The sequence below is a fragment of the Ornithodoros turicata genome, chromosome 5, assembly GCF_037126465.1.
Source record: "Ornithodoros turicata isolate Travis chromosome 5, ASM3712646v1, whole genome shotgun sequence".
NCBI lineage: Eukaryota > Metazoa > Arthropoda > Arachnida > Ixodida > Argasidae > Ornithodoros > Ornithodoros turicata.
Genome location: NC_088205.1, coordinates 30639960 through 30662684, shown reverse-complemented (window position 1 = coordinate 30662684; position 22725 = coordinate 30639960). Strand labels below are relative to the sequence as shown.

The following is a 22725-nucleotide window of genomic DNA, read 5'->3' as shown; positions in this document are numbered from 1 at the left end:
TACGTCCACATTCGAAAGAATGAGAGGAGGCGTTAAGCAGGCCTTCACTATCTGGGTGGCGTTAGTAGCGCACGAAAAGACATTACGTTGAGCACGCTTACGTGGCACGAGAAATCTATCATGTTTTTCGCATCTTCCGCTAAAGTATGGACCTGTTCTACGAGGTTTGGGGGCGCTCCGAATCGTATTCCGCAACGCAATTGTGATCGTGTAGCCGGAGGATTTCCCGTACACAGGCACGTATCACCTACACTGCGGCTCTGAAAATCGTGGCGCAATGATTTCCACAAAAGGGATGACGTTCTCAGTACAGCGGTGAGGCAGGGAACACGCCGAACATGACCGTCTAGTAAGGGCGCTCTGCACATGAGGAGGGAGGTGGCGCTGCGGTCGCCGTGCGAAACGTCTGTGCAACCGCAGGCCAATTCTATAGGGACGTTGCTCGTGCGAATACACCGTGTCTGTCGATCGTGATTTGTCGCTGGCGCACGTTTGCAAAGAATGAAAAGATAAACGATGTCTCTGCCACGGTCACCAGCTCGCGTGGCTCAGTGGTTAGCGTGCTGGCCACTCCACGTCAAGTCCGGGAGATGCCCGGGTTCTAATCCCGGTGCCGGCTCTACTGTCTCGGGTTTTCCTCAGACGGCTTTCAGACATATGTCGGAACAGTTCCATTAGAAGTCGGCCCGGGACCCACAATCCCCCAGGGCGTTAGTCATGACGTTGCCCACCTCTGTGAGGCCGGCAACGGCGAGTGGCACGGTCGCACAAGAAGAACGTTTCAGTGCTGCAAAGACGCGAAAAGCTTTTCTAGAAACAGCACGCATGCTTAGAAACGGAAGTGCATTTGAGGTATAGCCTACAACATGTCTAATATGGTTGTAGGTGATATAACGGGAACTCACGTCGCGAGCTAATAAAAACTTCGGTGTGCTGCCATTCCTGCTTCCTGTGTGCTTCCTGCATCCAGCGCCTGTGCGTAACAGACAGAATCGGCTAGACGCGGGGGAGCTAGTGGAAAAATTCCATCAACTAAAAACTGTGAGTTTGGGCAGCAAATAAGCGAGACAACACGAAGACATATCCAACGGTACAAGTAATGCTGGAGTAGCCGACTCCATACTTGATGGGCTACCATCTCCATATTATGTATTTTAAATTCAGATCCAATTCAATCCAATCCATATCCAACAACATCACTTAAAACCGAGCCGACTTTTCCACACTTTTGCACACATGAAAAGAGGCAAAGTAAGTAAGATGGACGAAGAAGAACAGTATAGCTTCGAGGAGTTGACATTGTGTCAATGGTGGTGGCGGTGGTGGTGGTGGTGGCGTAAACCGGCTTGCCGTTGTTGGCCTCACGAATGTGGCAATGGATATTGTGGAAATCCTACAAGGGTGCCAACCACAGTTTTCGAGCAGCAGTTTTTTTTTTTCTTCCTTTTTGTAGCAGTCAAACTCAAACAGTCCGTTACGACTCGATTCCGAAGCCGTCACTTGCAACGAGTATGGATGTACAGGATCTTGAATACTGACTCCTGTGGAACATGGCTACACCATGTTCAACACGCGCATTAGCAAAGCAACCACCGGTGACGTGCGTTAATTGAAGTTGTGTCCAGAAGCGCTGTCGATTAAGTTTCCCGCAAGTTGATCAAACTAGTCGTCATTAGTGTCTCGGTCAAGAATTGTTGGATTCTCCTACGTAACGCTGACTGAACACATCACATTCGTTCGCTACAGACGGAACCGAGTTTTCTTCTCTCTCCGTTTATGATGGCCATCGCATGCTTGAGCTTAATCGCGCTTCAAAGCAATCAGGAAAGATCGCTTTCTCTTCCTGCATGGAAGGTGCGGACAGCGCCAGCTCGCATTTTTCCGCAAACATGTCGCAAAACGGAAGGCTAAATAGCTTCGGCACGAACATATGCATTCCTGACATACCAGGCCACGCCGGACATTTTCTGCACTATATGCTGTCGCGTAATCACGCTCATAGAAAAGCTTGTTGAAAGGTTTCCGCAATTCGTCGAGAGGCTTTTCTTGGCTGCAAATGAAGCTTCTCTTTTGGGTCGTGTGCATACCCGTTCCCTGTCTGGCCCCATTAAGTGCCGGAAACGGTGGCCGCTTCCTGTTGCCTTTGTTTTTCGTCTCGTTGAAAGGCGCCTTTTTGACCTTTATGTCGTCCCAGCTTGCACAGAAAGCGTTCTTTTCAGGTGGGCGACCAGATCGTTCGAATCAATGGTTATCCTGTTGACTATTTCGTCCACGAAGAGGTGTTGGCTCTGCTCAAGGCTAGGTCCAGCATCGTGCTCAAGGTCAAAAGTAAGTATTGTACGAAAAAAAATGGGAACGTAAATACGGAGTATCACCAGGGTTTGCAGGCTACTCTCCACCTGCATGCACTCTTAAAAAAGATCTGCACCGCATAGCACGCTGAGGGCTGACCACTGATACCAGAACGATACCGTTATCGCTCGGGATTTGTGGAACCCGCGGGGCGTACGCCTTTTCGTGACACGTAACACAACTGCACGAGTGTCACTAAAAGTCGTGCGCCTCCCGTTTTCAACAAACAGGGGAGAGAACGATGTCATTCGGGATGATAGCTGATTCTCAGCGTGTTGCCATCAAGTTCTGACTTTAGAGTGTGCCATCCCATCGACAAACAGGACCTTGCTCAAAACTCTCTTCTTCATACTTCACTCTCTTCTCATCTCTATCACATGTTTCTCAGTCACATTCACACAGAGGAACACAATCGAGGCGGGCGGCATCTCCTCCAGTAACCTATACGTAGCATTGAGAGCACTAAAACACATCAACACAACTCTTCAAGGGAATGTGACACTTCAATATCTGTGGTTCAGTTACATCATGCACGCATTGTACTGCATTCCATGCCGACTGCTGATCTTTTCATCATCATCATCATCAATGAATCATTTTTCTACGTGCCGTAGTTTGCGAGATACAGACCTTTGACCACACGCCCGCGTCAAACTCAGGCGTCAGAGGTGCGAGAGCTACAGCCATTCCTATTGGTTCACGTGAGCACGTGACCTCTCCCGCGGCAACTGATGATGACCTCTGATGAAATGATGACCCCTCCCGAGGCAGTGATGTCAGAACTGAATGAATAAACGAGTTGTTTGATTTCATTGGAGCTGAAGGAGTTTCGGTATTCGCTGTGCCGATTTTCTAGGTATCTATTAACCCATTTCATGTAAAAATTTGAATGCAGATTTCACGTCGACGCAGATAACCGTCTTTTACATTTATCTGCTGTCGTCCTTTTCATTCTGCGTTCTGCGTTTCATTTACTTGAACTCCAGGGGGTCCAGGGATCAACCTGCTATGTCTATTTACCCTTCGAAAGAACAAAATGGACACGAATCTCGTTTTCTGCTTTAATTTGCACGGCAAAAACTTGGGCTGCCCTGCGGTATCTGGTAAACAAGCTAGGACGAGTGTCATTTCTGAGCTAGACGTATTTCTGTGGCAATACAGCACGAAAATGAAAGGTCATGACGTCACGCGGATGCGTTTCTGCGTCAAGGTCACGCAGGAGGAACACGACCAAATTTGCAGCTTGCGTGCATTTGCTTGCACATCTAGTCGGAGCTCGCCAAAGTGTATCTGGTAACGGCATGGAATTCGCGAACAGCACTGATTGCTTCAACGTGCATCGGACGGAGGGCGGGATGCTTCCGAGCGTGCGCTTCCGTTGCAGGCGCAACGTCACGCTGACACAGGGACATACGTCATAGCAGGGCGGAGTCTCCTTACGCGGGCAACTTTGTAAACAACAAATCGCCATTTTCGTGCGGTGTTGCCTATAAGAATACTACTTTTCGTGCCATGCAACGCACCTGTCCCCATGTTCGTGTACCGCTGCATTGTTCCTGACTCTAAAACAGCATGAAGCGTCGAACTTCTTCGACTTCTTGTTGTATAGTCTCTCCGTTCCTCAGTTCTCGGTTCGGTCTTGCGCAATCCTTTCTCCTCTGGTAACGCACTGTTGTGCACGCACACACTCTCTCTCTCTCTCTCACACACACACACACACACACACATATATATATATATATATATATATATATATATATATAAAGAGACGATGATGAGATGGGGTTGCTGGCCAACATGCTGGGCGCTGCCCCAGTGCCATTTGTAGATAGTGAAAGATGATGATAAGGTGTAAGGTGATGTTGATGGTGTTGTGCAGTAGTCTTTACTTGCCATGCAATGTTAAAGCGTACTGTTAACCTGTTTTTTTTTTCTTGTCTGTTTTCTTTTTTTCAGGTGTCGGGATGATCCCCATCAAGGAGTAAGCACCACCTACCACATATCTGCTAAGCTCGTTTGGTCATCATCAAACACTCTGCTGTTTGAGGCATTACGATTATACATATATCTACAGCGATACTGAGATATAGTTATGCCTCACTTGGAAAGCTTCCATACCTACAGCTAGATGTGTATACCGCCTCATTCACTGTCTATTCATTGGCTAGCTGCAGGTAGGGTTGCCACCTTTCGTAGCGAAAAATACCGGCTGAAGGAGAGGAGGTGGAATAGAGGGAAAGGCTTGTGGAAAAGGGAAAGTGGGTGAGGGGTGGACGAGCACACACACATAGAGAGAGAGAGAGCGCTCGCTCAAGATAATACGAGGAGACATGTTCCTGTGTGTGGCTGTATCACTGATGCTAGAAGTAACAATGATAATAATAATAAGAATGAATAACTAAGAAAACGACTGGTGACTGCAGAGCTGGGTGTGTGTTCCATATTTATTCAAGCTGTAGTGGAATGTTGAAGGGAAAATCCCGTAAAAACCCCTATGAAAGGTCTTCAGCCACAAATACCGGCAAAAGGCTGCCGGTATCACCTTCCTACCGGCAACCGGCAGAGCGCCCAAATAACCGGCCGTGCCGGTATAACACCGGCCTGGTGGCAACCCTAGCTGCAGGTCGATGCAACAATGCGCAATTCTTACGAGTCTCGCATTATTGCGCACGTCAAGGAACCCCGACGCGTGTGGTCGAAATTATACTCAGTCCTAGCCTGCGGCACGTGCAGCATGTCGTCATACAAATGGGCTGACTCACTTTACGTGTGGATCTACTCTCAATTATTATTATACTTTAGAACATCCTTCAACTGGGCCTCACATCCGCATAGACTTGGCACAAAGGCGATGTTTGTTTACAAGTCGCACGATGTACGCGTACCATAAGATCACGTTGTGAAACCGCAGATGAAGTGACAGAGTTCATTTAACAAGACGATGTCCTTAGCTTGTTCGGATATCTTACAAAATGCATTCATGTAGTGAATTACAACGGGACAATAGAAACCTTTCTTTGTAGCAACAAACGAGATCCGATAACGTGGCAGTTCGTGGAAGCCGAGCAGTGCAGCAGTGGTTCGGATGGAACTGCTGTGAGTAACGATGCTGTGCCCTCCATGTTGGACACGCTTCACTGGTATGACCATTTACCTTCCAGCATTCTGTGAGCAGCGCTTCTAGTCTGGATGAACCTGTCGAGACCAAGGTGTTCATTTCCGGAGTGGGAAGCTCCAGTCTGGGTTGTAGGTAAGGATGTTACTCAGAGGAGTAACTGCCTTCCCCTGGGCGCTCATGTACCGACCTCAAATGTTAATCTGTCCTCGCCACCTGTTCCCTCATGCTTGTCACACGCGTCAGGTTGTCGAGCGACATCAACGATGTTGTCGTGTTGCAAAATACATCCAGCTCTGAACCTAATAACTTTTCTCGCTTCATTGGTACACACCAGCCTTTTTACAGGTTCTTAGCGGTGGAGGGGAATGTCGTTCGTGTGAATACACGGTTTGTGGCAGGGTATAGGTTGCTTAAATACACCGTTCCGCGGGGGACGTCAGGTGCACAAAATTGGTCCACAGATCGACCACTGTGGTGCCGCTCATGATCATAGTGTTCTTGCGACGGATTGTTGTCAGTATCATTCAATGATACATATACCAACCGGTGCAATTCTTCTCATTTCTGAATAGTTCTGAAGACCTCGGCCGTGCAATTCGTGGGGCGTCGATTGATTCCGTATTCGCGGTTCCCGTTTCCTCCCCCCCCCCTCTCTCTTCATTCCTGGATGCATTGCACATTTATAAGTATGCTCACTTGTGTCCAGTGTGGTGAAAGGACCGCCGGAACTTCCTGGAATCTTCGTGCAGACGGTGAAGCCTCATGGTCTCGCTGAAATGGCTGGACTAGAGATTGCCGACCAGGTCACGGAGGTAAATGGAAGAACGCTAGACAACCTAGAGTTCGCAGAGGTGAGTTCAGTGTGTCCTGTAAGCCGCGATTCCTTCGACAAGTGTCTTCTTGAACAGGCGATAGCTATGCTCAAGTCTTTCAAGGAGATGGCGCTCACGGTAAAGAAGGGTGCTGGAATGGAACTTTTTCCGGAAGAGCAACGTCGTCGGAGGCTCTCTAGAGGTTTTGGCGAATGCCGCCTACATCCACAACCCAATGGGAACGACCGAGGACGCCTCCAGGACGAGTAAGTCTCGATTCTCATCCAGACCATCATCATTTTTTGGCGAATATAGTGGGGTATCTCATTAAAAGAGTCCTTGCTCGTGAATCCTGGCAGCGTAGAAGTATGGACAAAGACTGCTCCTTTTCAACACCTTTCTACACCCGCATAAAGAAACGTCGACTCTTAAAGAATCGTCGATACATACGCTTCGCAGAAGAGGTTGTTTCTGTAATTTGGCACAAAGTGAATTGGCGCAAACCTTGATGGTGGTAACTGCGATCGCCCGACAGCAGTGCAAGAGGTGCCTGCCTTCCTTATGTTTATTCGCACGGTAACCTCATCATGTATGTCGTTGCGTAACTGTTGAGCTGTCAAGACGCAAGTGGAGAAGTCTTATCCTCAGTGAAATGCATATTTAACAATTTTGTGTGGCAGGTTGATCACCAGTGGTGGTGGTTCTGCTGGGTCGTGGTCCCACGGAACAATTACCAATGGCTCATCGGGGACGCATAGCATGGAGGGGTCGTTATCCAGCTCCCAGTCGACCAGCCCTGTAGCCAACGGACGCGCATCACACTGCCTGGAGCTGAGCAACAAATATCGGTAACTCGACTTTCTAGAAAAACAATAGACGTGAATGGTGTACGAGCTGGGATATTGCCGGATGTTCATCTCGATGGGTATTGGTGTCCCATAGGGGGGTGACGCCCATGTCTGCTGCTATGATCCTGGTGTTGACCCTTCCCGAAGCGACGGCCAGGCTTTTAACGAAACGGAAACGGTGGCGCTGTTCAGCCCTGTTTGCTATTGTGCATGCGCAACTTTTATGTGCCGCGTGAAACTCAGGGCCGTCTTGACGCACTCGTCCACGCTGCCGCTGTGGTTTAGGAGGGATGTGAACGGTTCGAAAGAAAACACGAAAAATTCGGAAACAACGTTTTTCTTTACTTGTCAGATTTTTTCGTGGGATTCAAGGTGGAAAAGGTACTACAAAATTTCCGGACGGATTCCCTTCTTCTGTTTTTCCTTTTTTTTTTTTTTTTTTGCGGTGTCATCTTGTCGTGCACTGTTAGATGCAGTCTGGTTTCCAGAGGGCAAAAGTGTACTTCAGCGCGAAGCAGCGAAACATCGCGAAATGTCGTCATTTTTGGATTGCGCTTACATGTCTTTCTGCATTTAGTGTGTGAGCAATGCGAACCTTCGCAGACTGAATTGTCCGTGCACAACGTTTGAAAGCATTTAGCTACATGACAATCGTCGACTCCAGGCAGGAGGCGGGCATTGTAAATATTGGTAAAGTGTCGCAGGGCTTCCCTAATGGCTTACGAGACATCTGCTGTCCTAGCATGCGTCGTCATGGGGCCTGGAGCTAAACATGTTTCCATACGGACTTCATGAGTCCGTAACGTGCGATAAATGCATCACTGCCACGGGATTCGTCACGAGCTTCAGCGCGAAGGCAAATGCTAGCCATGCTAGCCATGTCACGTCGAGACTGGGAGGTACCCGGGTTCGAATCCCGGTGCCGGCTGTGCTGTCTGGGGTTTTTCCTGGGTTTTCCTCAGACGCTTTCAGACATATGTCGGCACAGTTCCCCTAGAAGTCGGCCCAGGACGCACATCCCCCCCCCCCCCCAGGGCGCCAGTCGTGACGTTGCCCACATACGTGAGGCCAACAACGGCAAGCCCTTTCAACATCACCACCACCACCACCAACATTTAGAATCCCAGCGTACCGAAACGGTTTTCGCGTGATTTGCGTGAAGTTTGGAGCGCGCTACTTCCTGCGTCTTCACCTTTGTCTTTGATGTCTTCACCTTTGTGATATTCCAAGTGTATCTGTGAAACTGGCAATAACGGCCGTACTCATAAACGATCCTCCACTCGACACCAGTGAGTGGAGACAAAGGGCCTTCCTCAACTTGTGGAGCCATTGGACTTCACGGAAATACCGGCGCTGCCGTGCATATAGTGCTGGAACAAAGTGCAAATGATTATTCCCTCTACTCAGGGGGTGTTTCGGGTCAAGGTTGATTTTCGAAGCCGGTCTCGAGGAGCAGGTCATATCGAGGATCGTTTAAGAATACGGCCCTGAAGTAAGCAAGAACGGCTTGCGACAATAGTCCTAAAGCCGCCAATTACAGCATACTGTGGAAATTTGTGAAATAGTACTTGAACGTTTCAGGGTAACGGAAAACGGGGCCTCTCACCATCACCGCGGCGGTGGTCACTCGAACAGCGAAACTGAGGAACGTCAAAGGCTGGAAGAAGAGAAACGTCGTCTGCAAGAGAAAGAAGAACAACTGAGGTTAGAGGCCGAGAAATTGGCAGCCGAACGACGAAGGCTACAGCTGGAGGCGTCCGTCGTTCAGCCCATCCTTCAGCCGGTGCCCCCACCACCTCCATGCAACGTGTTTGCAGAGTTGCACAGCGTGGCCGAAAAGAAGAGAATTTCAAGAGAGAATAGTGCGCAGCAAAATGGAGACAGAAACAGCAGCCGCCACGGTATGACCGTCCTCTATTTACCCTCGTAATCTTGACGAAATCACCTTAGCTTTCTTTAATCTAATTTTGGTTAGAGTATAAGGGAGAACTAACTTAATCTCAAAAGAATCGTCAACGAAATGGTTTAGCGAAAAACGAAAGCCATTTCTCATTTCTCGATTCTGCAGCTCCATATAAACTCACGTGTGGTGAGGATGTTGAATCTTCTTCGATTCCCAAACACAGAGCGCCTTTTCTATTGCTCACTCAATCTAAAAAAACATTTGACATTCTTGTTTCACAGTGTGCTATTCTGTGTTTTCCAACTATCGCTTGCACACAACACGTTGGAATCCGCCCACGGGACGTCGTGCAGGAACAGTCCGCACCATGGGACGTCGAGGCAACGTGTCTGCGGTACAGGGATGGAACCTTGTCAATATTTGTGTCGATATTATCGGGATTTTTTTCCAGTCGATGTTACCGATGTTTTGAGATGTCGACATCTTAGTGGATGTCTATCGATATCCAAAATTCCGCATTTTGCACTTCTAGTCCGCAGGACTCTGTGCGACGTATCGTGAGATGTTGAATGGAATACGGAACACGTAGTTTCCGAGAGACATGTTACTTTCCAGTATGAAGCACCACTTGTTAGAGATCGTGGAGATTACGTGCTGCAAGTCGTGATGCATCATTTGTTCTCTCCGTGCGTCGGCTTTTAGGCTGCGTTTTCTTCAACACGAGTCAACTCGAGTGTCGAGCGATGACGGACTATTACGTGGCGTGCGACTAACTTTGCTGGGCGATTTTCCGTCCAGCGAGCGTGACTCTCAACGTGGTATGAATATAGATGTTGTTCAGATACACAAAGACGACAAGTAACAGCATAGCTTCGATAGCGGTAAAGCTTATAAGAGCTTGTATTTATCGGTACGACACGTTAAGCCGGTTGGTACAGTCTAGCACGTTTAGAAGCAGCAATAGTGACAAAACATATAGTACGCATTTGTCATTCTAATGTTCCTCTGACTATTTTTTGCCGGAGGTTATGACACCATTCCAACTACTTTGGAATTTTCACTCACTTCATGTGACTGGAGAGTAACTCGGAATTGCTCTGGTTGAATGACGCAGCCCTAGCTAAGACGTCGGGTAGCCGGCATATTATCCGTTTTCCCGTAGCGCGAGAGGGTGGACGACACGACCTCGCTCATTTACACTGCACTGAGTAGCTTTTGAGTAGTAGTAGTAGAGTAACTGAGTAGAGTTTGGCGCATTTGCCTCCATAACATGCGAAACACGCGAAAGCAGACGCTAAGATATTATTGTGGCAACATCTTGGTGTCGAAAATATTGCGTACCTAATTCCAGCCGCTTTCAAGCGAAATGGGTAGTGAGTCACAATTACTATGAGTTATATGCAACTATTGAACTCATATTGTTACACTAGCCTAGAAAGTGCGAAGAAGCTAAGAAGTGCGACGCCAGTTCCGGACACACACGGAAGCGCCGTCATCTTCTTCGGTTAGACACCCTGGCGGCGGGCGGGAGGGACGCTTGCGCTCGGGTGAACCTGTTGAAAGAGCAATGAGGTGGCATTTAACATCGCTCGAAACCCTAACTCGTCTGTCAAGCTGTCCACCACGAGTCACCATGCAAAATATTTTCTCTCTGCGGTGCGTTATAGCTGTGCAATCGAATTCACAAAAAAAAAAAAAAAAAAAAAAACAGAAAGAAAAACAGTAGAGAAAACAGCCGCAGATTGCCGACACGATGCTGTTGTGACGTGGTGAAGGCTCCATGCTTTGTTTCTTTGTTTTTTCTTTGCAGCTCACGCGTCGCTTATACATGCTTGAGCTATGCCGCTGTACATCACTGGACACGTGAAGGGAGTAGCATAGGTCTCGACGTCTTCTCGTTCTGCGATGCGCTCTTTTCACGAGGAAAAGGATTTTTCGAAGGTGTGCGGAACAGAGCGCTTCGCGCTCGCTCTGTAGATCACCTACGTTTATCGTTCTTTCGCAGGAACTCATTTTATTGCTTGGAGAACACTTTGTACCGTTGGGGGGTTACCTCAGTGCTCCTTTAATGTCCTTGGAGTCGTTAATGATGCCCTCAAAGGGATATAGTTAGCTCTTGACGGATCAGGTGGTATAATCATGACAATCACGTACGCCCTCATCCAAGGATGATTTCATCGAGGGAAATCCCTTGTCAGACACGATGAGACCTCCTGGTTCAAGTAGATGTAGGAGTCCAGAATGAGACGTTATAAAACTGTCACTTGCTCTTCCACCGTATAGGCCTTGGAGACAAGTAGTGCATCTCCTAACCGGGTTTCTGCATTGCTTTGCATGAAGTTGTACGGAAGCATTTAGTACCGTCATCGCAAAGGACTGGAATCCACGCAATTTGAAATTCCTGTGTACGCGCGACGTCACGTGACAACACTGTGACGTAAAGAGGGCATTCCCACCCAATAGCATAGGCCAGTCCGCGGCCTCCAGTTAGCTGCCATCTTCGGTCCCACTCGAGCAGCCCAGAATGAACGTCATGCAACGTCAGGCTAGCGGATGAGAGGCTTTCTTAGTTTACTCCTCCCTGTGGATTTGCCCGCGCTGCAAGCTCTCACAGCAAAATACGGGCAACTTTGGAAATACATACGATTTCGATGGGAAGGTCTTGCATATGAGAGTTGTTTGTAATGAAATGCTCTTGCCACATGCATTTATCTCAGTTACCTTAAGGGGGCAAACTGTCCTTCTAAGGGAATGAGAGTAATCCAGGGACTTACAAATAAAAGCGCATCCGTGTTCGGGGAACTCGTTTTCCGGGCAACGTGTTCGAGCACTGTACACCATACAGGTACTTGCGGGATGCTTCCTAGCAGCAATCTACCGAAAGCTCGGGTGCATGGCTGGTGTCTCAGAGGATAAATTTCGAATCCTGGTGCTGGCTGTGCTGTCCTGGGTTTCCCTCCGATGCTGTCAGACATATGTCGGCACAGTTCCCTTAGAAGTCGACCCAGGACGCACATTCTCCCCAAAGCGTTAGTCGTGACATTGTCCACCTCTGTGAGGCCGACAACGGCGAGCTCTTTCACAAGCACCACCACCACGACCCCCGTGAAGAGGATAACGAAGTGGAAAATCGACTGAGCGCGAGGAGTAGAAGCGCGTTCGCTCGCAGACTCGGGGGTCTTGGAAGGCAGTGTGGGTTGCTGGCATCTGGTGGTCCGTAAAATTGTTCCGCTTTCTCGTTTCAAGGGCCTAAAGAAGATTCGGCATCATCGCGAGACGTCCTTATCAAGCAGAAACAGCATGGTAAGAATCCCTTTTTCAAATGTCGTTACCATTTGCAGCTACGTAATGGCACCTCTTGAACTCTTTGGTTTGGTTTAGTTTGTTTCGCGATATTTAACATTTAGTAATGGCTGTCCATGCCGGTCGTCTTCCTTATCGGTTTTGGTAGTTCTGGAGATGTTCATGATAACGGTTCCTTAAACACGATAAGCCAGTGGCGCTATTCCTTCTGAAGTGTGAAATCACATTGCTGAACTGGGGTTTAATAGCATCCTTTACCATATCGTTGTCGTGTGAGCCACCCTTATCTGCGTTTTCTACGCACTAAAGAGACTCGCTGCGAGACTTGAGAATCACGGTCGACACAAAAGCACACTTAGAAACGAACTTCACCGCATAGCACGCTCCTAGTCAACCATCACCTCGAATGATATCGTTATCTGCCCTGATTTGTTGAAAATGGGAGGCGTACGCCTTTTCGTGACAATTATGAACAGCACAAGTGTCACAAAAAAGGCGTACGCCTCCTGTTTTCAACAAATCAGGACAGATAACGATATCATTCGAGATTACACTGTTAAAACAAACTTCACCACATAGCACGCTCCTAACCAACCATCATACCGAATGATATCATTCTGTGTCATGATTTGTTCAGAACAGGGGGGAGGCGCCTATCTGGGACAAGATAATCTGTCCCAAATAGGCGCCTCCCCCCTGTTTTGAACAAATCAGGACACAGAATGATATCATTCGGTATGATGGTTGGTTAGGAGCGTGCTATGTGGTGAAGTTCTGTTTTAACAGTGTATGGTTGACTAGGAGCGTGCTATGCGATGAAGTTCATTTTTAAGAGTGCAGGCTATTACCGGAACAGGCAGGGAATTTTATGTACCACTATAGTTAATACTGCGAATGTACACGGAAATGTGCCAGTTGGGCGAGATACAACTAATTCGCCTTTCATGCCATCGCGAGCGAGAACAGACTGCGGCGTAGCGTTACCTGTGCCATCTCATCTTCCAATGCGGAACAGCGCTGCCATGCATCAGCCCTACCGGTAATCGTAGCCTAATCTTCCTGCAGAACAATTGATGGTAGAGTTCCGTGAAGTTCATCAGAAAATGTTTGGAGGCAACGGAACAACCAACTCGGAGCCAGTGAGTCGCACTGTATCTGGTCAAAGTCATCCTGCTGCCAAGTCTGCCGCCGCCAGTTTGGGAGCTCCTGAAGGGCGAAGGCCACAGAGACAGGGCTATTCTGCCGACCAGCTCCCATCGCCACCATCGTCTGCTCAATTTCAACAAATGGCCGCCAAGGAGTCCATGGCGACAATGCTAGAACAGGAGACTGCTAAATTAGCCGAGGCTGCGAGTCGCACTGTGAGTTAGAACTGTTGAGCTCAATATGTCACGGGCTTTTGGCTATTTCCCATTCACTCTGGTGCTCTTCGTCAGACCAAACCGATGCACAGGGTTTTCCACAATACATATTGTAACTCAGCGGTGCGGGTCCTCAGAAAATGTTCCGAGGAGGAAAAGACCGAAGAGCACAACGATATTCCTAAACAATTGCTCTGAGCCCTTAATCACGTATAAAACCTCAATGCATCGTTATCATCGTACGCATGTGCGCATGCAAATTTTGACCTGCAGTCCAGGACGGATCCAAGATTTACGGTCTTCGGCAGCATGTTACATGCGCAGTCTAAGGTCAATCGAAGCCTAACGCCAATGTGACGACAGAAATTGGGGGGGGGGGGGGGGGGGGGGGGGATTTGGAATATTCGGGTAGGCTCGCGCCTATCGAACGAATATTGACATATTTTATTGTGTTACGCAGAACGGGTTGGGTGACGCGAAGTGTAATAGTGCTGCGGCCCAAAAGCACTTTCGCGCTTGTCGACAAGGAGAAGCTTACAGTTCACCGATGCATTAAGTAAGCTACTGTGCGCCTTGCAAATTCTTCCTTCCCAGTGGATTACCTCCGGAAATTCAGCTTTTAGGTGATTGTATGATCGGTAGTTTGGCTCACAATCGTTCGTGTCCTCCAGAAAGCCATGACGTGAAAGCTCTGTACCACCTATGTATGCGTCCGTTCCAGCGAAGTACATGCGGCTCCTCGTACATGCGGCTCCTCGGCTGTTGGACGCATTAGGGGCGTACGGAATGTTGCCGAATGCGCCTATCGGATTTTTTACGTACTTTTTTCCCCTGGATACCCAGTCGGTACTCAGAACGCGATTATCCAAACAAACGCAATGTATCGCTCGCCTCTGGGCCTTAAGATTTAGTATATACTCTGAGCATCGCTTTGATCTGCTTCGGTCTGTACATCGCAACTAATGAACTGTACTTGGCTAGCGGTGTGGGGCACGTATTGCTTAGCTCACTTACAGCTCCCTTTCTTCAGTATGTACGCATGACGATGTTACGTTAACCACGACATCGCTATATTGCTAACATTGGTGAGCATTTGGTGGTGCTTGGGGTGGTGTTTCCAGGACTCTGTAATGGAACCTGGGACACCGAAGAAGCAATGGCCGGTCTACGTGCCTCCTGCCCGTCCTAATCCGCACATGTTTATTCAGCCTACCAACTCACAAAACTCGCCCAAGGTACCAATGTTTCACGTAGCATACATACCTCCTCGTAAAACCAAAGGGACTATGAAGTATCTCCAGTAGCAGCTCCTGTAGCGCCATAGGTTAGATGAGGGACGGGTCGATCACGTACAGCCCGCCCTTATTCGAGGAATACTTCTGTCGCTGTATTGTCGCCCTCTTCTCGATATAGTCTTCCTGAAATTGCCCACGTTCGAAGGTGAACCCATGGCCAAGTACTTTCCTTATACGCAGTGCCAGACAAGCCTAGGCCAGGGCCATCTTGAACTACTTGAACACTGTTCACAAGACACAGGAAAGGACACGAGACAAGGCGCTTCCTAGTAACTGCTAATTTATAGCACAACCACAAGGAACGGAATTAAAAAAAAAATAAAACTACGTCATTCCCCTCCCGATACCCGAACAAAACTTGCTTTTCGTATCAACCCAATTTCCTTCTCTGATAACCGTAGAGATGGCTGGCTCATATTGTAGTTGTCTTGCTGCATTCCTGATGTGATATGCCTCCAAAATTTCGCCCGTTCTATCTGCGTTGGTTTGGGTCCGGGTTGGTGTGGCTGTGCAGTAAATTTTGCCAGTTGCGATTGTCCCGCCTCCTTCCATGTGTCTTGTGTAGTGTTGGCGCGCTTGTTCAACATGGATCCCACCAACTAGCCCAAATAGGTCAGGGCAAATGGCGGTATCTTCCGGTACACCAGGGATTTTCAACAGGGGTGAGGGGGGTGTAGGTATCCCATAGGAAGAAGTAGGAATTTTTTATTTGGGGGATTGCAAGATCTTTGGTGGTATTAGGGGGTGGTGATGCTGGGAGGATCCTGCTGTACACCAGTGGTTCGCTGTACATGTGCACTGCCTGCAAACACCAGTATTGCGGGTGCAGTAGATGACCTTTTGGTCTTAGATCCAGCACGCGCTCTGTAATCCCCTGTACTCCGTCCGAAGTCCCTGTAAGAGAATGGGTGAGAGACATGCGTGGGAGTGTCCCGTTGCGTGACGCCAATAGGCTATACCGAAACGTCCGTGAGTACGTGGTCATCGCCGCGACTTTTGCAGTCAGTGGCAAATGAGAGCTCAGGTCACACCAGCATGATCTGGCTGCGGCTCCAAATTTTTGCTGCTCTGCGCGTTCATTGTTGGGGGCGTTTTCATACGATCAGCGAAAATACTCCCTCTTGCGAAAATTGTCAGGGAAAAACTCCTGGTTAGCTATTTGCTGACTCGAACAGGGTCCTCAGAACCAACCAATTTGATATACCGCGGTGTGAACTGGCACAACCCGCGCGTTCGTTGTCGCGTGATCCGGCCACGTTCAGCACTAGCGAGGACAGGAGCCCTTCGACGCATGTATCAGGCTCAGGCAACAGCAGTCTAGTGAGATATGCAGTCTGCAAAGACGGCCCTGGGGGCTCGATGCTCAACGTTTCGTTGTTCCGTATCGCGCGATAAATGCATCGCTTTGCTGTGATTCGTCACGAGCTCCCGCGCGATGACCAATCGTGTCGTTTCTTTGAGATCCCGGGCTACTAAAACGGTTTTCACGTGCCGTCGCGTGATGCCAAACGTCACGCAGTGGCACGTATTATTACACCTTATGCGAAGGTACAGGTCTCGACAAAAGTTTACGTAGTGTCGTATATCGTCATCGGAGCGATACCCTACCGGGAGCAGATAGACTTAGACAAGTGACATACGGCACCTCTCAGTAGGTTTCCTGGGAAGGGAAGTTACTTCAAAGTGCGGAGACGAGACAGTTGCTACGCTTCAGATATGGTGTATCAGCGCTTCTAAACTCGGACGAAGAAAGGGATATGGACAGGACGTCGCTGACACTGATTGTCTGTGTCCATTTCTTCGTGCGTGCAGGATGTTTCATTGGTTATTTGTTTTGATCTTGGCCACTGAGAACTTCATAATCCCTTTAGTACAGATAACGAGGTATTGCGCATGTTGCAACCTTGACAAAGTGATGCGCTGTCTCCGAACAGGTTGCACCGCAGCCACCCACCACACAGGAAAAGACTGCAAAAGTAGGAAAGCCTTGCAAGGGTCCAGCACCTCCACCACCTGTTGGCCCTAAAGACGTCTCCCCCATTACTGATAGTCGAGGCCCTGAATTAAAGCCACCGCACACTTTCTTCAGTGAGAAGCCCCTGGTGACCATTGGCACATACCCGGACCCCAGCAACCCTAGGCCTAACCGATTCGTTCCACGACCTCCGAAAGTGGAAATTGTTGAGTCTGACAGCAAGTAAGTGGACTGCAGCTGTTGAAACGTGTACACTGTGAAAGTGCCTTTCAGTGAGTAGTAAGGCACATACCGGGCGTTCCACGTGATGTGTCACAAAAATATATTTAAAAATCCACTTGTCCCTTGTAAACCCAGCCCCAGTAACCATGTGAAAAAGCACGCTACGGAACAATATCCGATCAACGACATTTACCTGTAGGAAAGTTTTGCTACGCACTGCAAGTGGCTTTATCAAATTTTATTTGAAATAAATCTAATTTCCGGAATTGAACATCGGAATCTGCCTAGTTAATGTAACATTTTTTGCCATAAACAGAAAGTGCATGTTGGATTTACCCCACTCTTCTCCAAAATAGACTTCAATTAAACCTCAACTAACAACAATAACAACTTTATTGATTGTTCATTGACAGGGACTTCAACTAGAATTCCTACTACAATGGTAGTAGGCTCTCGTTAATTCGAACTCGAGGGGGCCGGGATTATTGTTCGAACAAACGGGAAGGCGCTCTTCTGGAAGGGGGCTTGGGCACGGGGAGCGTTTGCTTTGCAAGCTTCTAGAGACTCGTTGCAACGCACCTTGCGCTAAAATGATCTTGGCGCAATTCAAATCATTGCTGCTGCCGCTATCTGCGTTACGTTCCCGAGGCCTAACCCTTATGCATAATGTAAAAACCCCGAGACTAGGGAACACGAAGGGACAGACACAACACGCAGTCTCAAACACAGCTGTGTTTGAACTGTGTTTGAGACTTCGTGTTGTGTCTGTCCCTTCGTGTTCCCTAGTCCCTTTACATTATGCATCATCTTCACCAGCTCGCTTGTTTTCTAGCCATTTTTTCATTGCCTAACCCTGGTTACGGAGAAGAAAACCGCCCGAGCGTCACAGCCGTTACGGCTTTGAAGGAAATACAGGACTCACATATGTTCACAAAAATTTATTTACAGAAATTATGAAGCACGTTAGGTTTCAGCAAGTAGTCAGCAAAGTAGCCAGCAATTCGCGCTTGCAGCCGTTTCCTGGAGCGAGACTGATCGTCGCTTGCAATTTGTGCACAAGTTCAAGCGCGGCGTCCGCATTTTCCTCAGAAGAAAAATAGTGCGTTGTCATATCCAGCGCCGATGCTGGTAAATGCACATGGCTTGGGTCGTCCGAATCCTCGTCGCTCCGCTTAGGGACGGTCTCTTACCCCTGCCCCTCTCATAAAGTGTACCATTCGATTGCCCTTTGTTGAAAATGAAATACTGCGAATTTACCCGACAAAACACGTCACGGTTATTAAATATCCGAATTAAATTGATAAAGATTGCAGAGCATGCCGCGATCTGTGTTGGCAACAAGAACGGCTACGTCGCCCTGCGGGAAAGTCCGTGATAGGATACAGAAATCGTCTGCTTTTGCCCGCGCTAGTGCACCGGCGTGAGCAGATGAATTTCAGAGGTTACTGGGGACCGCGGCAACACTCGTACATTTTCGTCCAGTTCTCATGCGAAAAATGCAAATTCTAAGAAGTGGCCCACATGGTGGTTTAGAACAACTATGTTAATCCTCAGAGATCGCAGGACAACCCCACCCACAATCACAAATCTGAAGTCGCCGGCCATCGGCGCGCGCGGTCGCATTACAGCTCCGACCAAAAATATATTACGCGCGCTTCCATTACACTCCCCGTTGCACACTGATCATGTTTCGAAATGAGGTGTCGCTGACGACGTACATGGAGAAGGAGTGCGTGTTTATTTAAAAAAAGCATTAAATACTCGCGGAAAGAAAGCACGTGACTTAGCTTCCACGTATCCGATTATGCCCAACATTATCGGAGACCCCAGAGTCAATGCACGGACTACATTCTCCGCTCGCCGAGATATATGCCTGAGTGTCCCCATTTCGAGAACGAAGGGGATGACTCAACCCAAGGTGCTTCTGCAAGTTACAATTACCATGACAACAGCGACGTACGCGCTGGCCGAAGTCATGCATGACGTTGCATGAGAGAAGCGCAGGTTTCGTAGTCTGCTATTACTGTATGTTACGACAAAGTCATCGAAAACGACTTTTCAGCGACTTTCATCTTTCATCGTCGGCTTGGTTATTCCGAATGAAACTTTGACGGTTGTATGTGTACAGTACTCGTGCAGATAGTTTTGGCTAAGTTTCGGAATCGCCCTTTTTTCGTTTCGGATGCTTGTACCGGGTTCGCATATCCCTCGGCGTCGAAGGGTCCGCCAAAGCCACATTTGCGGAAGCTGTTGGCGATGGTTTAGGGTTCCATGATAAAAGCGCTAAAAAATAACGCAGACGACGAAAACAAGACGACACACACGGATAGCGCTGTTTTCGTCGTCTGTGTTATTTTAGCGCTTTTATCATGGAACGTCAATACCAACAGGCCCAAGCTGACACGTTGGATGGCTTGAGACTCACGGCATTCCAAACATTCGCGAGGATATGGTGCCGTCAGGAAAATAAACGAAGATGTTGAACAGTTAACGATGAACAGCGAACTGAACGATGTTGACTGTCGCGAAGTCACAAAAGCAAGTGACGCCGCGTAAACGACCCTCCTCCACCCCTCCTTCCGCTTCACGGCCTCAACAGGAAGAGAGAGAGGAGCGGAGTGAGAAACGCAAGCGTTCGCGTACGCTTCATAGCTCAGAGCGTCACTCATCGAACACCACAAAATGGGAAAAGGGACACGCGCACCTTGTGGAAAGTCCATAATGTGTTCAATAACGAGGGAGATATGGGGCGCCGTGGCTCGTTCTGGTTACGACGTACGATCGACCATTTTGTGTCAATTATCATATCCAAATTGCCACAAAGAGGTACGCCTCCCTCTCTTCGAATCAGAAGCGATAACCCTATCATTTGTGGCAATGGTTGGCTTACAGCGTGCTATGCGGTGAAGTTTTGTTTTTAGCATGTGGTTAGAACGCGAGTTATCTGAAACAATGGTGATAGGAAACAGGAATACGCGGGTCACAATTTTCTTCCTAAGCTTCTTGCATTAACTCGACAAAGAACTGCGCGCTACGGACAATTTCTGCGTCTCGAAACGATGGTTTTCCTTTTCTTTTTTTCACCTATTTCTAGGGGGTAGTAGTGGGCAGTGTATCTGGTAGTGTAATGGGGAGTTAATATGACACGTGCTTTCTGTTCCTTGCAAAAAAAGTCATGTTGACTTGGCAAATAGTTGGCAGAGCTCAATTCAAAACATTCAATTAAAATTTGACAAAATTACTTGCAGTACATGGCAAAAGTTTCCTACAGAAAAATGTCATTTCTGCAGTGTGCTTTTTTCAGTAAAATTTTTTTGACACGTATGTTAGGCATGATATGCAGGATGCCCACGCAAAGTATGGACAGAATTTCACAAAATATGGAAATGTCTTGTTTTCAATTACCAAAAATCACTATACGTTCTAGGTCAAATGCGGCTGCACTATCAACCTCTTGGGGTGTTGTCCTAATTGACTAATTTTGGTTAATTAGTCGCATTTGGCTAATGCGACTGTTCCTTTTAGCTCGCTGATGCTGTTTTCAGGAATGGGAACGAGCCAACATAGCGTAAGGAAATAGCGGCAATAGATTTGATAGATCCAGAAACGTGCTTCCTGTCTTGCCAGTATGTCATAGATGCAGGCCAGCTGGTGAACAAACTCCATGGTGCAAAAGACAGAGTCTGGGCACAAACAGAAGCACGACGCCAACACAAGTCTCAAACCAGCAAAAGTTTAATTTGCCTAAACTTTTGCTGTTTTGAGTCCTGTGTTAGTGTCATCCTCCTGTTTGTGCCCAGGATTTGGCGTTTGCACTATGGAGTTCCTCTCTTGTCCTTAACTGTGGGAGAAAAAGGGCTGATGCCTTTCCCCTCAACTAGTAACACAGGACTACAACTAGACACTGTCACACATTTGCTCCATCAAATTTAAGTGCACCTGTGGATTGCTTCCCATCCAGTGATTTATCCAGAACGCCTCCCCCCCTAACTTTTTATTCTGTGCACCCCATGCAGGGTGCCCTTTGTTATTGTAGCTTCAGACACCTGTCAATAATGCCACATTAAGCTTTATGACATAACTGTAGTAATGACCCCCAATTTTTTGCAAACCCCCATGGATTTCAAGATATTCACTTCTTACCAGAATTTTTGTGAAAGAGGACCCAAAGCCTGAATAGTAATTGAAAAAAAAAAAAAAGGTCAGTTTCCTATTTAAAAAAAAGTTATGATCACAGTTAGTGAAACGTATCATTGAATTATAATAAAAAAACCACGCCACCTAGAATCATGCGGTCAACGGCATTTGTTCTTACTAGGTTTTTGCCAACTCCTGATATGAATGTCATGTCATGTCAAGTTTAATTATGTAAATATTTGGGAACTGAACTGAAATTTGCCAAGTAAAGGTCACTTTTTTGTCCCACCGATATGAAGAGCGTGCCGAATTCGCTCAAGTTCATGATAATTGACAGTGATATTCACTAGCTATCCCATCGGGAAAAATAGCCGAACATCATTCTTTTCATAGCACCGGACCATAACGCGCGACGACTTTTTGAGCGCAGTCGCTCTCAGTCCGACGAAAGGAGGTTCCGAACCCAGCCCACAGAGTGATAGTAGAAAAAGTGACAGTTCCTGAAATTGGGAGAAGGAAAGCGCGATCCCAGCGAAAGTCGGACGCGATAAGCCATACCTGTGTTATCTCTTTCTGCGGTGCAGGTGTGGGCTTGGGTTTCCAACCTCCTTACGTCGGACTGAAAAGGATTGCGCTGAAAAATTTGTCGCGCGCTAGCTGCGCAGAGCATGATGTTCGGTTATTTTTTCTGATTGGACAGCCCCTGAATATCCCTGTCAATTATCATTAATTTGAGTAAATTAGATACGCTCTTCACATTGGTGGGGTAAAAAAGTCACCTTTACTTGGCAAATTCTGACTTCAGTTCGGAAAAATGTACATAATTAAACTTACGTTACACGACATTCGCATCTGGAGGTGGCAAAAACCTAGTAAGAATAAATGCCGTTAACCGCATGATTCTAGATGGTGTAGTTTTTATTATAATTCAATGACATGTTTTCTTGGACACCCTGTATATGTGTACGTGTATGCCATAGGAGGAAGAAACCCCAAGAAGATAACTAAAGACAGAACCAGGGTTGGATCCAGGATTTTTCTGAGGGGGCTGGGGGGAGAGGGTCCTGCCTTGGAAAGCATGCTATTATACTATACTGAAATTGAAGGGGGGTCAGGACATCCGGACCCCCCCCCCCCCCCCCCCCTAAATCCGCCCCTGGCCAGAACAATGAGCCAAAAGCACCGAACTGCTTTTTCTACTTAGCATATTGCCATTATGTATTGTATTGTGTATTGTACTACACCAACATGCGAACACCCATCACTTCATGGCAGGACGACACTCTGCAAACACTCATTATAATACGAAAATGCACAGCAGCTATGTGCGGTCATTAGTTGTAGATTATTAAATGATTTGTTTTTGAATGGTCATTCCTTGTCTTTGCCTTCCACTTCT

General features: G+C 47.7%; 2 protein-coding genes across 3 annotated transcripts in view; one reads left to right on the top strand and one right to left on the bottom strand.

The window, feature by feature from the left end:
* Positions 1-22725, bottom strand: part of LOC135394287 (branched-chain-amino-acid aminotransferase, cytosolic-like) — a 313934-nt gene that overhangs the window by 248260 nt on the left and 42949 nt on the right. The gene's annotated exons all lie outside the window — the stretch shown is intronic.
* LOC135394284 (whirlin-like) overlaps positions 1-22725 on the top strand; it is a 66329-nt gene that overhangs the window by 40457 nt on the left and 3147 nt on the right. The window contains exons 4-15 of one of the 2 annotated variants that reach the window (XM_064624966.1): positions 2220-2328; positions 4309-4333; positions 5376-5448; positions 5514-5602; positions 6177-6321; positions 6379-6548; positions 6963-7130; positions 8712-9031; positions 12280-12336; positions 13402-13697; positions 14819-14932; positions 16927-17189. In XM_064624966.1, the coding sequence (XP_064481036.1) occupies positions 2220-2328; positions 4309-4333; positions 5376-5448; positions 5514-5602; positions 6177-6321; positions 6379-6548; positions 6963-7130; positions 8712-9031; positions 12280-12336; positions 13402-13697; positions 14819-14932; positions 16927-17189 (1829 nt within the window). The remainder of the gene's footprint in view (positions 1-2219; positions 2329-4308; positions 4334-5375; positions 5449-5513; positions 5603-6176; positions 6322-6378; positions 6549-6962; positions 7131-8711; positions 9032-12279; positions 12337-13401; positions 13698-14818; positions 14933-16926; positions 17190-22725) is intronic. The other variant, XM_064624967.1, reaches the window with a different exon arrangement.